Source organism: Eptatretus burgeri, chromosome 2, assembly GCF_056783735.1.
Source record: "Eptatretus burgeri isolate ZD-2024b chromosome 2, Ebu_testis_v1, whole genome shotgun sequence".
Taxonomy (NCBI): Eukaryota; Metazoa; Chordata; class Myxini; order Myxiniformes; family Myxinidae; genus Eptatretus; species Eptatretus burgeri.
The window spans coordinates 93,833,475-93,846,164 of NC_140962.1; the positions used below are offsets into that span (position 1 = coordinate 93,833,475).

Here is a 12,690-nt window from a genome sequence, read left to right on the forward strand (position 1 = left end):
CCCCCTCCCCACCGTGTGTTTTGATGTGACGCGATCGGGCGGTGTATGTTCGGAGAGCCGTTAACAAAGCTGGTGAAACCTTCGAGTTCGCGCGTCATACGTTTATAGCGTTTCGATGTTTTGCATCAGGCACAGAGACGTTCAGTTAATGGTTCTCTAGGACGTGCGACGGCACAGCGGCACAGCAACCGAGCAAATTATTTTTCTCCTCAGACTCCTGCAGCTTCACAGGAAGATGTACGCCCGTGGTTGGGATCGTCCGAACCGTCGATTCCCGTTTCCTTCTCAGTTTTCCCCGAGGCCGGTAAGCTCGGCGGACACGATCGTGTCGTCGCCTCGTGATGGAATCATTTGCTGACTGGAAATCCCTTTGTACAACAATTTAATAATTCCGTGTGTTCGCATTCCTTCCTTCAAGAGTTTTGGTTGTCGGCTGAGGCCTAACTCGTGCACCGTTCCTCTGATAAGGGGTTTCGGTTGTAGGCGAAGTGAAGCGGTGTATGAAGTTTTTTTTTTTAATGAGGTAACACGGGTGAAAAAAGTTGTCCAGTTATCCGAGAACCCGCGATAACCAGACGGGGCCTCATGATTAAATTCGAGGGAAGAACCTCGTCCTGAGGTGAAAATGAGAGGAACAACTTTTACCACCTCATCGAGTCGTCATCTGAGCTGGTTACACGATGAGTAACGAATGGTAAAAAGGTTAACGATTTTAATTCAGATTCGGTTACCATGGTGAAGGACAACGTCACAGTCGGTGTCAATGGGCCTCGTCGGGGCTCGTCCGCCGCGCCTCAGCACGAGACGGCTGGGTTCCTCGATTTTGTTCCTGTTGCAGTTTGAGATGATTTTTTTTTTTGTTTACCGTTTGAACTTCTGTCTTAAAATTTTCCACAATCCTTTATTATTCGAATCTGGAGAACAGGAAATAATTTTTCGTTCACGAGCACCAGCCAGAGTGACCACTATATTTGTTATGTCTGTGTCTCTGTGTGTCTGTCTGTCCAGAGCATAACTCCGTGGACTTTGATCCGATCTTGATGAAACTTGGTTATGTGTTCGATATCAATGTGCAGTTGTGTTTTCCTGGATGAGGGCGTGGCTACGCCCATTGTGAGCGGAGCCACGCCCAAAAAATAGCCATTTTTGGGGGGTAGTCGGATTAAAAATCTATCTTCTCCGAGGGAATTGACTGAATGGAATGGGTTCTTCGGTATTTGAATAGCAAAATGAATTATCTAAAACTTGTCCGATTTTTCATTTTTGTCCCAAGGTCAAAAACTTAGAAAATTGCAAATTTTGACATAAAAATCGTACGACCGCCCAAACTTTGAGAGCTTGGATGACAATATTTTTTATGCATAATCTTGAGGTCATTCCCCACCTAAGGTCTTGAAACCATTTTGCTCTATTTCGAACACCTTGCTCGTGGCACCCCCTTCAAGTTTGTTTTTACGCCAATTTCATCAAAGTATGGATAATCCAAGGAATGTGAAATGCCATATAGCCTACATGACGTTGTATTGTTCCTGGAATGTTCTGGAGGAAGTTTTGCACTAAAGGTCATAATCCTTGACCTTTGACCTTTAAAGGCCACAAAGGTCAAATTTTCAAAGTTGTGGGAATCGAACCGGGTTTTCGACCTTCTTCGACGAACTAACTCCAATAAGCTATAGCACGTATCCTGTTTCCTTATTTTAATGTCCACAACATTGTTTTGTGACTTTTAAAGGTTATGCAAAGGTCAAATTTTGAAAGTTGTTGAACGAAACCGCGTTTTCGACATTTTGCAGCTAATAACCCGTCTCCTGTACCACATCATGTTTATCATTTTTATAACTTGGTCAAAAATTATCACATTGTCTCATCCCTGACTTCTGAAACGATCTACGTCGTCAATACCGCTCGTGAACCATTGTCGTCTTCAGACTTGTTTTGTTTTATTTTTATTCTATTTTTAAAGTTCTTGTTTACCTCTCTGCCTCCGACGGTAGACTGAGGTTGTTTTGTCTGAGTCATTCCACCTCATATCACCAGAGGCCTCCCAGTTGACCCCCTCAGATTTACTTTAAACTTTCATAAAATAGCTCCCAGGTATCAAAATGAAGCTGCGTAAAATTTTAGGTCTATAGATGCGGTCAACTCCGAGATATTGAGGGTTGAAAATGTGGTTGTGGCCCTATTTTTTTATGGTCGTTGCGAGCATCACAAAATGAACGGCTACTTTTAAACTCCCACAACTTTTTAAATATTAATGCTAGAGCCTTGAGATTTTCAGAGATTATTCTTCTATAACTCCTCTGGAAGAAACAGACATAAAACGGAGTATTCCTTTATTAATTTTTATGACCTGATCAGTTGAATTCCAGAAAAAAATGTTGGTTTTGGATGGAGACCCAACTTTGAGACCCCATATTTTTTTGACCCATCCCAGAAGCTTGAAATTGTTTCAGGTAATAACTGTATGGTAGTAGTATTCAAATACATGTTTACTTTTCTTAATCAGTCATATATATAATACAGTCATTATCCCTCAAAAATTGAAAATTTACATTTTCCCCCGAAATTCAGGTGAGGATTGCAAATATATGACAAGGTATACCACTTCAAATTGTTCACCATTGGAAAGAGCATATTTCAGTCTACAAAAGTGTCAAATATCAAAGTGGTATAATGTTTCTATCAATATTTGAATAAATGATGTTCTGCCAGTACTGTGCATGTTGTGTGTGCTATTTAATGAACAGTACTTTTACATGTATAGTAGTACATGTATATACAATGTACATACATATTATCTGCTATTAGGATACCATGAACACAATACTTTGAAATTTGAATTTGTAATTCTTTGTTTCTCATTTGTAAATAGCAAGAGCTTAACTCATCTGGCTGGGGCTAAAAATAGAACTCTGGAATAGTGGCTGATCTGCTGATGTCAGCAGTGTATATAGTAGTTACATTCAAGGGAGGACATTTGTTGGGTTCCTTTGGTCTATGTGATGAAAGTTATTGATGCTCCCCTAACGTCAACTGGGAGGCAGTACAAGCTCGCACCTGACTTGGAAAAGCAGATCAAGGACCTATTCAAATCATTTACGTGAAATGTTTTATTACATTGTTATTGCAGTTTGTGATATATTTTTGTATTATTAATTTGAATCATAGAACTAATCATTCATGATTACCATCGTGCCCACACCATGCACACACTTCATGTATTCACGACTATGTTAACAACAGTTTTAAAAAAATTAGAAAATATATTTAAAAAAAATTATACCACTTTGATATTTGACACTTTTGTAAACTTGAATATGCTCTTTCCAATGGTGAACAATTTGAAGTGGTATACCTTGTCATATATTTGCAATCCTCACCTGAATTTCGGGGCAAAATGAAAATTTTCAATTTCTGAGGGATCGTGACTGTATTATAGATGACTGATTAAGAAAAGTAAACATGCATTTGAATACGACTACCATAGTTATTACATGAAAAAATTTCAAGCTTCTGGGATGGGTCAATAAAAATATATGGGGTCTCAAAGTTGGGTCTTCATACAAAACAAACTTTTTTTCTGGATTTCAACTAATCAGGTCATAAAATTTAATAGAGGTATACTCAGATTTATGTTTGTTTCTTACAGAGCAGTTATAGAAGAATAATCTCTGAAAATTTCAAGGCTCTAGCATTAATATTTAAAAAGTTGTGGGAGTTTAAAAGTAGCCATTCATTTGGTGATGCTCGCAACGACCATAAAAATAAGGCCACAACCACATTTTCAACCCTCAATATCTCGGAGTTGACTGTATCTATAGACCTAGTATTTTACGCAGCTTCATTTTGATACCTGGGAACTATTTTATGAAAGTTTAAAGTAAATCTGAGGGGGTCAACTGGGAACATTTTCTTAAATTTGGTGATTTCAGATGGAATGACTCCTGTCTTTCTCTGTCTCTGACATACTCTGCTCACAGAAAAACAAAGACAAAGAGTTGTGAACTGATTCAGACAAAATTTTGTGGACAGGTTCATTGTGTGACAAGGACGAATTGATTAGATTTTGGTGAGGATCCGGATCTGGATCCGACTACTAGAATTTTTTTAAGTGATTCTTCACCTTTGACAGAAAGGGCCAAAATGATATACAGTACTTTATAGCACATCTCAAGAAGTTATTTGCAGGTTCGGCTGAAACTTGGACAGGTTGGGTCTGTGACGAGGATGAATCGATTCGATGGTGAAGATCTGGAAACGAGAATTTTTATCTTGCCAAAACTAAGTTTTTGCAAGATATGTTCGTCAGCTTGCATGTTTTTTTTTTGTTTGTTTGTCTGTAATCATGTATAAAAAATTCTGCAGAGCACAATTATCATTGGAAATTTTTGCAACTTCGCATATCAGAGGCCTATAGAGGTCCCTTTCAGCACATAAAATTTTGAAGGTCAAAGGTCAAGGTCACTTTGTCGCAAATCAGGGGAGTCGACGAAACCCTTATTTTTTGAGTAATTTTGATCGGATCGTCTTCAAACTTCATGGGAATATAGTTCATGGTCTGGCGCTCAGCTGATTAATTTTTGGTGGCGATTGGCCTTGACCTTCATGGTTAGCGCCGAAGGTCAAACATATTTGACCCCAAGGTCAAATTTTCAAGTTTTAGGAACATATCGTGTAGTACCTCAAATTGAACACCTCGATGAGTGCTTTCTAGATATGTCAAGCTTGAGACATTATGACGTTATGAGGAAAACGCATATTTTTCATGGTTACTCTGTAGAACGATTCTCATCGGAATCTCTCGTAGGCAGATATTCCTCAAGGAGTCGCTCCTGATGGATAGCAGCTCTGTTCACTTCAGTGTGACCTTAAAGAAGTCACACGTGGTCACCTTTTGGCAAGTGGTTTATTTTATTTTTTATAAGTTTTTTTTTTTCCAAGTTATTCTTCACCAGGTCTGAGAGGTCCAAAAACGATATACAGGTATAGTGTGATATAAAAAAAAGAAGTTGTGGCTGAGTTGGTTCGGTGATGAGAACAAGCCGATGAGATTTTGGTTCAGGTCTACATCCAGATCCGCCCTATCAGTGGGATACGAACTGTACATTGTTCAGTCTGGTGGAAGTATGCACTCTACCGGGTGTCGTTCTAGTTTTCGTCAAGTTGTATTTATTTACTTTTGTTCTAGTACAAAGTAGCAGAGGATTGAGTTTTCATTTTGAGATGATTTCTGGTTTTCTTTCCCACTATTTTCACTCATCTAAAGTTCCCCATACAAGAAGACATACACCGATGAGCCAAAACATTATGACCACCTGCCTAATATGCTGTTGGTCCTCCATGTGCTGCCAAAACAGCGCTGACCCACCAAGGCATGGACTCCACAAGACCCCTGAAGGTGTCCTGTAGTATCTGGCACCAAAATATTAGCAGCAGATCCTTCAAGTCATGTAAGTTGTAAAGTGGAGCCGCCGTGGATCGGACTTGTCGGTCCAGCACATCCCACAGATGCTCAATCGGATTGAGATCTGGAGAATTTGGATGCCAGGGCAACACCGTGAACACTTCATCATGTTCCTCAAACCATTCCCGAACAATGTGTGCAGTGTGTCAGGGCGCATTATCCTGCTGAAAGAGGCCACTGTCATCAGGGAATACCATTGCCATGAAAGGGTGTACCTGGTCTGCAACGATGTTTAGGGAGGTGACACATGTCAAATTGACGTCCACATGAATGGCCGGACCCAGGGTTTCCCAGCAGAACATTGCCCAGAGCATCACACTCCCTCCACCGGCTTGTCGTCTTCCCACAGTGCATCCTGGTGCCATCACTTCCCCAAGTACACGGTCATCCACGTGATCTAAAAGAAAACGGGACTCGTCGGGCCAGGGGACCTTCTTCCACTGCTCCAAGGTCCAGTTCTGACCCTCACATGCCCATTGTAGGTGCTTTCGTCGGTGGACAGGGGTCATCATGGGCACTCTGACCGTTCTGCGGCTACGCAGCCCCATACGCAACATGGTGCGATGCACTGTGGATTGTGACACATTCCTCCCGTGACCACCATAAAAATTTTCTGTGACTTGTGCCACAGTAGACCTTCTATCGGTTCGGCCCAGACGGGATAGCGTTCATTGCCCTCGCGCATCGATGAGCCTTGGGTGCCCAACACCCTGTCGTCGGTTTGTGGTTTGTCCCTCCTCGGACCACTGTCGGTAGGTACTCATCACTGCTGACCGGGAGCACCTCACAATCCTTGCCGTTTCAGATATGCTCTGACCCAGTCGTCTGGCCATAACAATTTGGCCCTTGTCAAAGTCGCTCAGGTCTTTACTCCTTCCAATTTCTCCTGCATCCAACACATCAACTTCAAGAACTGTCTGCTCACTTGCTGCCTAATATATCCCACCCCTTGACAGGTGCCATTGTAACAAGATAAACAATGTTATTCATTCACCCGTCAGTGGTCATAATGTTTTGGCTCATCAGTGGATATGCAGTAAATAAGTGGAATGGGAGTGTTGAACAGATATGTCAAATACAGTATTAATGTTTTGAGGGAATGCTTCTCTATTTCAGGTGTGCAACAAGACCAGAAGCATTAGAGCCTTTCTGCGGTATTTAAATTGCAGTAGATTTGAGAATCAACAATGTATTCAAGTAGATCTATCCATGTCCTTCAATCTTCGAAAAACCTGAGTCTCAGCCTATGCTTTCAGGAAGGATTGACAAGCCAATCCGCATATTTCCTTTGTTATCCATTTGAAGAGATTCAGTCTCTTTCAATCTCTCAGTCTCACTATCAGCCAAAACCTCTGCTGGATTAGCCGTTGACAGTATTCTCCATCAATCAAATCCTTCCTTGGAAAATCATAGGAACTCACAGTTTACAAGGATTTTGTCTGTAGCTCATTGGAGTACTGCGCTCCATTATGGGTTGGTGCCCGAGTATCACGTCTGTCTCTGTAAGATTCTGTGGTATTGGAAGCTCTCAACATTGTTGGAATCTCCCTTGATGAGGGCGAAACACAAGCTCTTGCATTGCAGGCATGTCGGTAGTGTCTCTGTTTTCGACCATCTATATTCCGATATTGCTCCCTCTCCTCTCTCTGCCTCCAACTTTCCTCAAACTCCAGGATGCACATGTTCTTCCAGTAACCCCCTCCTGGTTGGGCTTCCACAATCTAGGGTGACTGCACACCTCAACTCTTTTGTTCCTTTACTTCTCTCGTATCTATAGAACCACTTTCTCGAGGCTTTCTGTCTCGCTGTTACCGAGCAGTTTCAAGTGAGCAGTGCGCCGCCATAATGTCATTCCCAATTGTGACCCATGATCTTTTATGCCACTGCTAACCGAACCATCTTACTTGCTCAATTGTTTCCTTCGCTCTTGCTTCTCCTCTTATCCTGTTCATTAATTCCTTTGATGTTTGTCCCATTGTCAGTTGTACCTCACGCAGTAAATAAATAAATAAGTGGCCAGGCCATGTTGGGACGCATATGCTTAATCTTTCAGGCATTTATTTTGCACATCACTGTATTGAAGTACTTTCAGCTCTTGTTCAGCCTGGTGTTGGCTTCGTGGTTAGGGTGGCGGCTTGGGATCCTTGGGCCCTGAGTTCAAGCCCCGTTGGCCGGTGAATTAATATACACCAGGAGGTTGACTCAGCCTGTCATCCTTCTGAGGTCGGCAAAATGAGTCCCAGTGTACTGGTAAGGGGGACACCGCAGCAGCGGCACAGCCGCGGCCCAAACAATGATGCAGCCACAGGCTGCGCGAGAGAGAGCGCGAGAGCACGCTCTTGTTCTTGTTCAACCCAAGGCAGGTGAAAATGTTTTAACGAAACTTTATATTCTTCATGTTCGTCATTTAGTGGGTTTGGGGCTTATTTGTAATGGCAGTGGATGTTCTGGTAGGATGGCCTTGAATCACGGAGCTGTTGAAGTTCCAATGCATGCTCTGATACATATTAACATGGGGGTTCTGCTGTGTTACGGATGTAATAGATGAAGCCAAAGTGGATCACCATAGAAAGGTCATTTTACAATGTGCTTTGAACTCGATTCCTTTTTGAACATTTGAACGGATAAATTGGAGTCTGTTACAGCTGGCAGATGGAGTATCTGGTGGCAATGATTGTAGAGGCTTTATAACAAGCTAGAAATCCCATTGAATCTCAAGGTTTCGAATTTCATTTTGAGCAGAGCAGGTGTGATGCACAATGGTCTGTCATTGCTCTTCTGGGTGCACTAATGCGATTCCTATGAATCCTGGGCAGTTATTCAGAGGTAAATGCCACATTAGATTGAACGAACAGATCTGCTGGTATATGCACATTGTTGTTTGTTAGCAAGCAAAAACGCTCGACCGCAGCTTGTACCCCACCTCGAGTGGGGTGGGGGGGAGGTACAAGTGTCCATTATGCATATAGGCCTCATGAATATTGTGAGAATCGTTGGTAAATCATGAGTAATTGGTTCTTTGATTAGATCTAGTGGGCACCAATTTTGATACAATTTTGTTTTTGAAGGAAAGTCAAATTGTCTCGGATATTTGCACTGAGTTGCTCCAAGATGTTGGCCTTTGTTCTTCGATCAGAGTTGTTGTTAGCTCTGCCACCGAAGGTGAAGGAGGTTATGTTTTCACCTCTCTCTGTCTGTTTGTCTATCTGCAGGATATCTCAAAAAATTGTGTACGGATTCGGATGAAACTTGGTGGACAGGTTGGGTGTGCGACAAGGGTGAATTGGTTCGATTTTGGTGAAGATCCGGATCTCGATCTGGATACGAGAATTATTTAATTTTTAAAGTGATTCTTTACCATTGAGAGGTCGGGCCAAAAATGATACATAGCCTGATATTTTAAAAAATGTATTGTGCCCGATATGTTCTTGTGGATCAGACATTACGTAGCAGAGGTATGCGCTCTACAGAGTGCCCTTCTCGTTGTTGATGTGATTAAGCAAATTTGGTTTCTGATGCACACTGTGATGTTATTGAAAAGAACTATGTTACTGCAGAAAAGGGTTTGCTTTAGAAATCGGCAAGGATGTACCAGAAGGATAATTTCTCAAGGGAGGAGGTTGACAGATTGGTTATTACAACTAAAGACTATAATTGGCTTCCGATCATTGCCCTTTGGGATGCAATGCCAGGTGTTTGGAAATGAGGTGAGGGGGAACACTTCTGCTTTGTTGTCAATACAAATAGTCAAATTGAAAGGCATTTTCAAGATTTCCCTACCTTGATCCGATGTGATTGTCGCTGGTGCTATTGTGCTTGAAAGTCATCTCGACTCGATTTTAATCTTTACCTCCTCCAGCAAAGGCGGACGAGGGTTATGTATTCGCCCTTGTTTTTCTGACTGGTTCTGTGGGCAGGATACCTTAACTTCTGGACGCATTTGGAGAAAGCTTGTTGGATGGGTTTGGTGTGTGACAAAGAGAAACTGATTAGACTGGTGAAGATGCAGATACAAGAATTTGAAAAGTGATTCCTCACCATTTTGAGATGGGGCTAAGAATGATATATATAGCATGATATCTCAAAACGTTGTTGATGGATTTGGACAAAACTTGGTGGATGAGTTGGGTAGGTGACGAGAACAAGCCGATTTGATTTCGGTTCGGATCTGGATCTGGCCTATCGGTGCGTTACAAAACGTAAACTGTTCAGCCTGGCGGAGGTATGCGCTGTACTGAGTGCCGTATTGGTCTCTGACCTGTTTAACCAGTGACCTTTGTGAAAACCGTTATCACACAATTGTGCTGTTCTTCAAGACCACAGAAGTGCAGAGGTAACCAGTGACAAAGATGGTCCCTCTGCTCATCTTATTATCTCACCCACTTATCTCTATCTTTTGTAAATATTCATGAATAACTAATTATAGAAACGATCAGTTGAATCCTTTATATTTATACTCTATTCTGGAGAAAGATTCAAGCTTTCCACTGTCTTCTGCTTCGATGTTATGCTCTGTTTTCTTATTTCTAACTCCTCCACGAGCCTCGACTTTGAATACAAACAAAAATTATTTCTCCAGATGGTCAATTCTTACAGGTTTGGTTATCTAACCGAGGAGTATAATTGCAATAAGACACAGAACATGAGTCTTGATGAACAAAGTGAAGACTTGCATTTGCAATGAAATCACTGAGGGTAGGTTATTCAAATCCAGCTTTAGGTTTTCATATTCATTTTTAGCTCACCTGTAACTTAGTTCTGGGGAGCTTATGGAATGGCGCTTCGTCTGTCCGTCCATAAACACTTGCAACTTCTTCTTCGAAACTGCTGATGGGATTGTGACCAAACTTGGCAAAAATGATATTTAGTATGTTGCAACTCAACTTTGTTCACTGCATTAAAAATGTGGGTCTACTGGGGGGGGGTCAAAGTGGGTACAGGTTTGACCCCCCCCCCAAAAAAACAGGTATTTGCTGTCTCCACCAAAACTACACACAATTTCAATGACACTTGACCACAACCTTCATCACCCATCATGTACCAAAGTGTATCAATGGCATTAAAGTCTGCGCTCATTAAAGGTCCCCTGACATGCAAAATAAACTTATTTATAAATTAACTTGACTTTCCGAGTGAAGAAATCGCCCATGTTTTTTTTTTTTTAATCAAAAATGGGATAATTAGAGCAATATTTCGATCATTTCTGGAGCTATTCACAACTTGCTATGCCCCACCCCTTAAAAAAATGGACTTCAGCGAATCCCTTCGTGACGTCACATACAGTAACTCGCACAGAATGGATTGACTCGAGTCGAGATGTCATGCGCCTTATACAGTACCTACAAATGCATTTTGCACATGTTAGTGCAATCTCTGTGATCGTCTTAATTCCAGTGATTGTTTGGCAAAAGTTTTAAATAGTTTTAGCCGTACTTTCGAAAATGCCTGCAAGATGTATCGTAGCAGGATGCAGCAATACAAGCAAAGACTGTGTAAGCCTTCATGTATTCCCGAAAGATGATAATCGTCGGAGAATATGGACATCTAAAGTGAAGGTACTGCTTCCATTGGCATGCTATTCATTAACATTTAGCCAAAATGCTAGCCTGGTGTTGGCTCAGTGGTTAGGATGGCGGCTTGGGATCCTAGGGTCCTGAGTTCAAGCCCCGTCGGCCGCTGAATTAATACACCAGGGGGTTGACTCAGCCTGTCATCCTTCCGAGGTCGGCGAAATGAGTACCAGTTCCAGTGTATGTACTGGTGGAGGGGCACTGCATCAGCGACAGTCGCGCTTCAAGAAATGATAGCTACCCCGGCAGCTAAGCTGCCATACGACCACGACCACCACCACCAGCCAAAATGCTGTAATAAAAGAAAAGGGAAAAAAATGTTTGCACAACTATGAAAGACAAATGTATCTGTCCTATTACACGGCCTCATATCCTTGGGACTCTTACGCATTGACTTATACATTGTGTGCATGCTAATACAAGTTACTTGTCAACTCGAGATCTCTAGAGTCGAGACGAGTCCGATAAATCCGTCGTCCGTCCGACTAGGCCGGTAAATCTGACGTGCTGTAGCTTTCTTTTATTATTCTCTTTTTTTCATTGTTTTCTACTGGCGCTACATGACTATAGTAGGAATAAAATAAATAAAAATGCAACAGAACCTCAGATTTGTCAGACTACTCGAGATAATTGTGTCGCAAGGTGTGTTCTGCACACAAGTTTTCATCGTATCCGGACAGCAGGATTGCTTCGTTTTATGCGCGGAGAGACATGGCCGATGACACGGGCTGGCCTTGTTCGTGATTAATTCGCCGCGGAGAAACATGTCCGCTGCGCTGTTCACATCACCTCACTAAAATATTTCTGATATCGAGCAGTATGCAAGTCGAATTTACATTATTGAATTACGAATAGGATTTAGTCTAACCAGTTGTTATTTCCGAGTCTTCCTTCGATGTCCTCCCGATCATAATTAACTCTGGGAATTTCATCGCCATTTTCCTCTGCTTGTCCTGCTTTGGGCTCGAACTGGTAAGGCCGTATTTCATTTCCAGCTGCCTGAACTTCACCTCCCGCGTCTACGTTATCCGACAATTCTCCATGTGATTCAGACCAAAATCCTTCATTTCTCTCACACTCACTGTCGTTGCTGGACAAGTGAAAGTCCATGTCATCCATTATTCAAAAACAAATGTTCGATATTTTTTTTTTTTTTTTTTTTAAAGCAGAAATGAACGAAGCGGAAATGCAACAGAATTTAAAGCAGAAATGAATTGAGTCGACCAATCGAATGTGCAAACGCACAGAAAGTCAATAGAATCACGTAGTCTACCCACCCGAGTAATTAACGTGCAGCCTTTGACATACTGTATATGACGTCATGTGGGTTACGCCCCTTTCAGGAGAATTTTTAGGGGCGTTCCCGAAGACGTTTGTTTTTTTTAATTTTACATTTTACAGAATAAGTATTGTGAAAAAACAGTCAGATCTGAACTCATGATGAAAAACTCCTCTAGGACATATATAAATGAAATTTATGTACTTTGGCATGTCAGGGGACCTTTTAAAGGGGTCTATGGAAGGGTTTTGTCCTCCCAAAAATAGGTATTTGCTCTCTTCTCCGAAACTACACACACAATTTCAATTAATGTTGATGACAACATTCATCATCCATGATGTACCAAAATTTGTTCGAACTTAATAATAATAAAATAA

The 12,690-nt window shown here is 41.7% G+C and overlaps 1 protein-coding gene across 1 annotated transcript in view; it reads left to right on the forward strand.

Annotated features, from left to right (window-relative positions):
- Nucleotides 1-12,690, forward strand: part of LOC147032582 (uncharacterized) — a 51,612-nt gene continuing 38,922 nt past the window's right edge. The window contains exon 1 of the mRNA XM_085870321.1: nucleotides 1-304. Within this exon, the coding sequence (XP_085726447.1) occupies nucleotides 236-304 (69 nt within the window). The 5' untranslated portion in view covers nucleotides 1-235. The remainder of the gene's footprint in view (nucleotides 305-12,690) is intronic.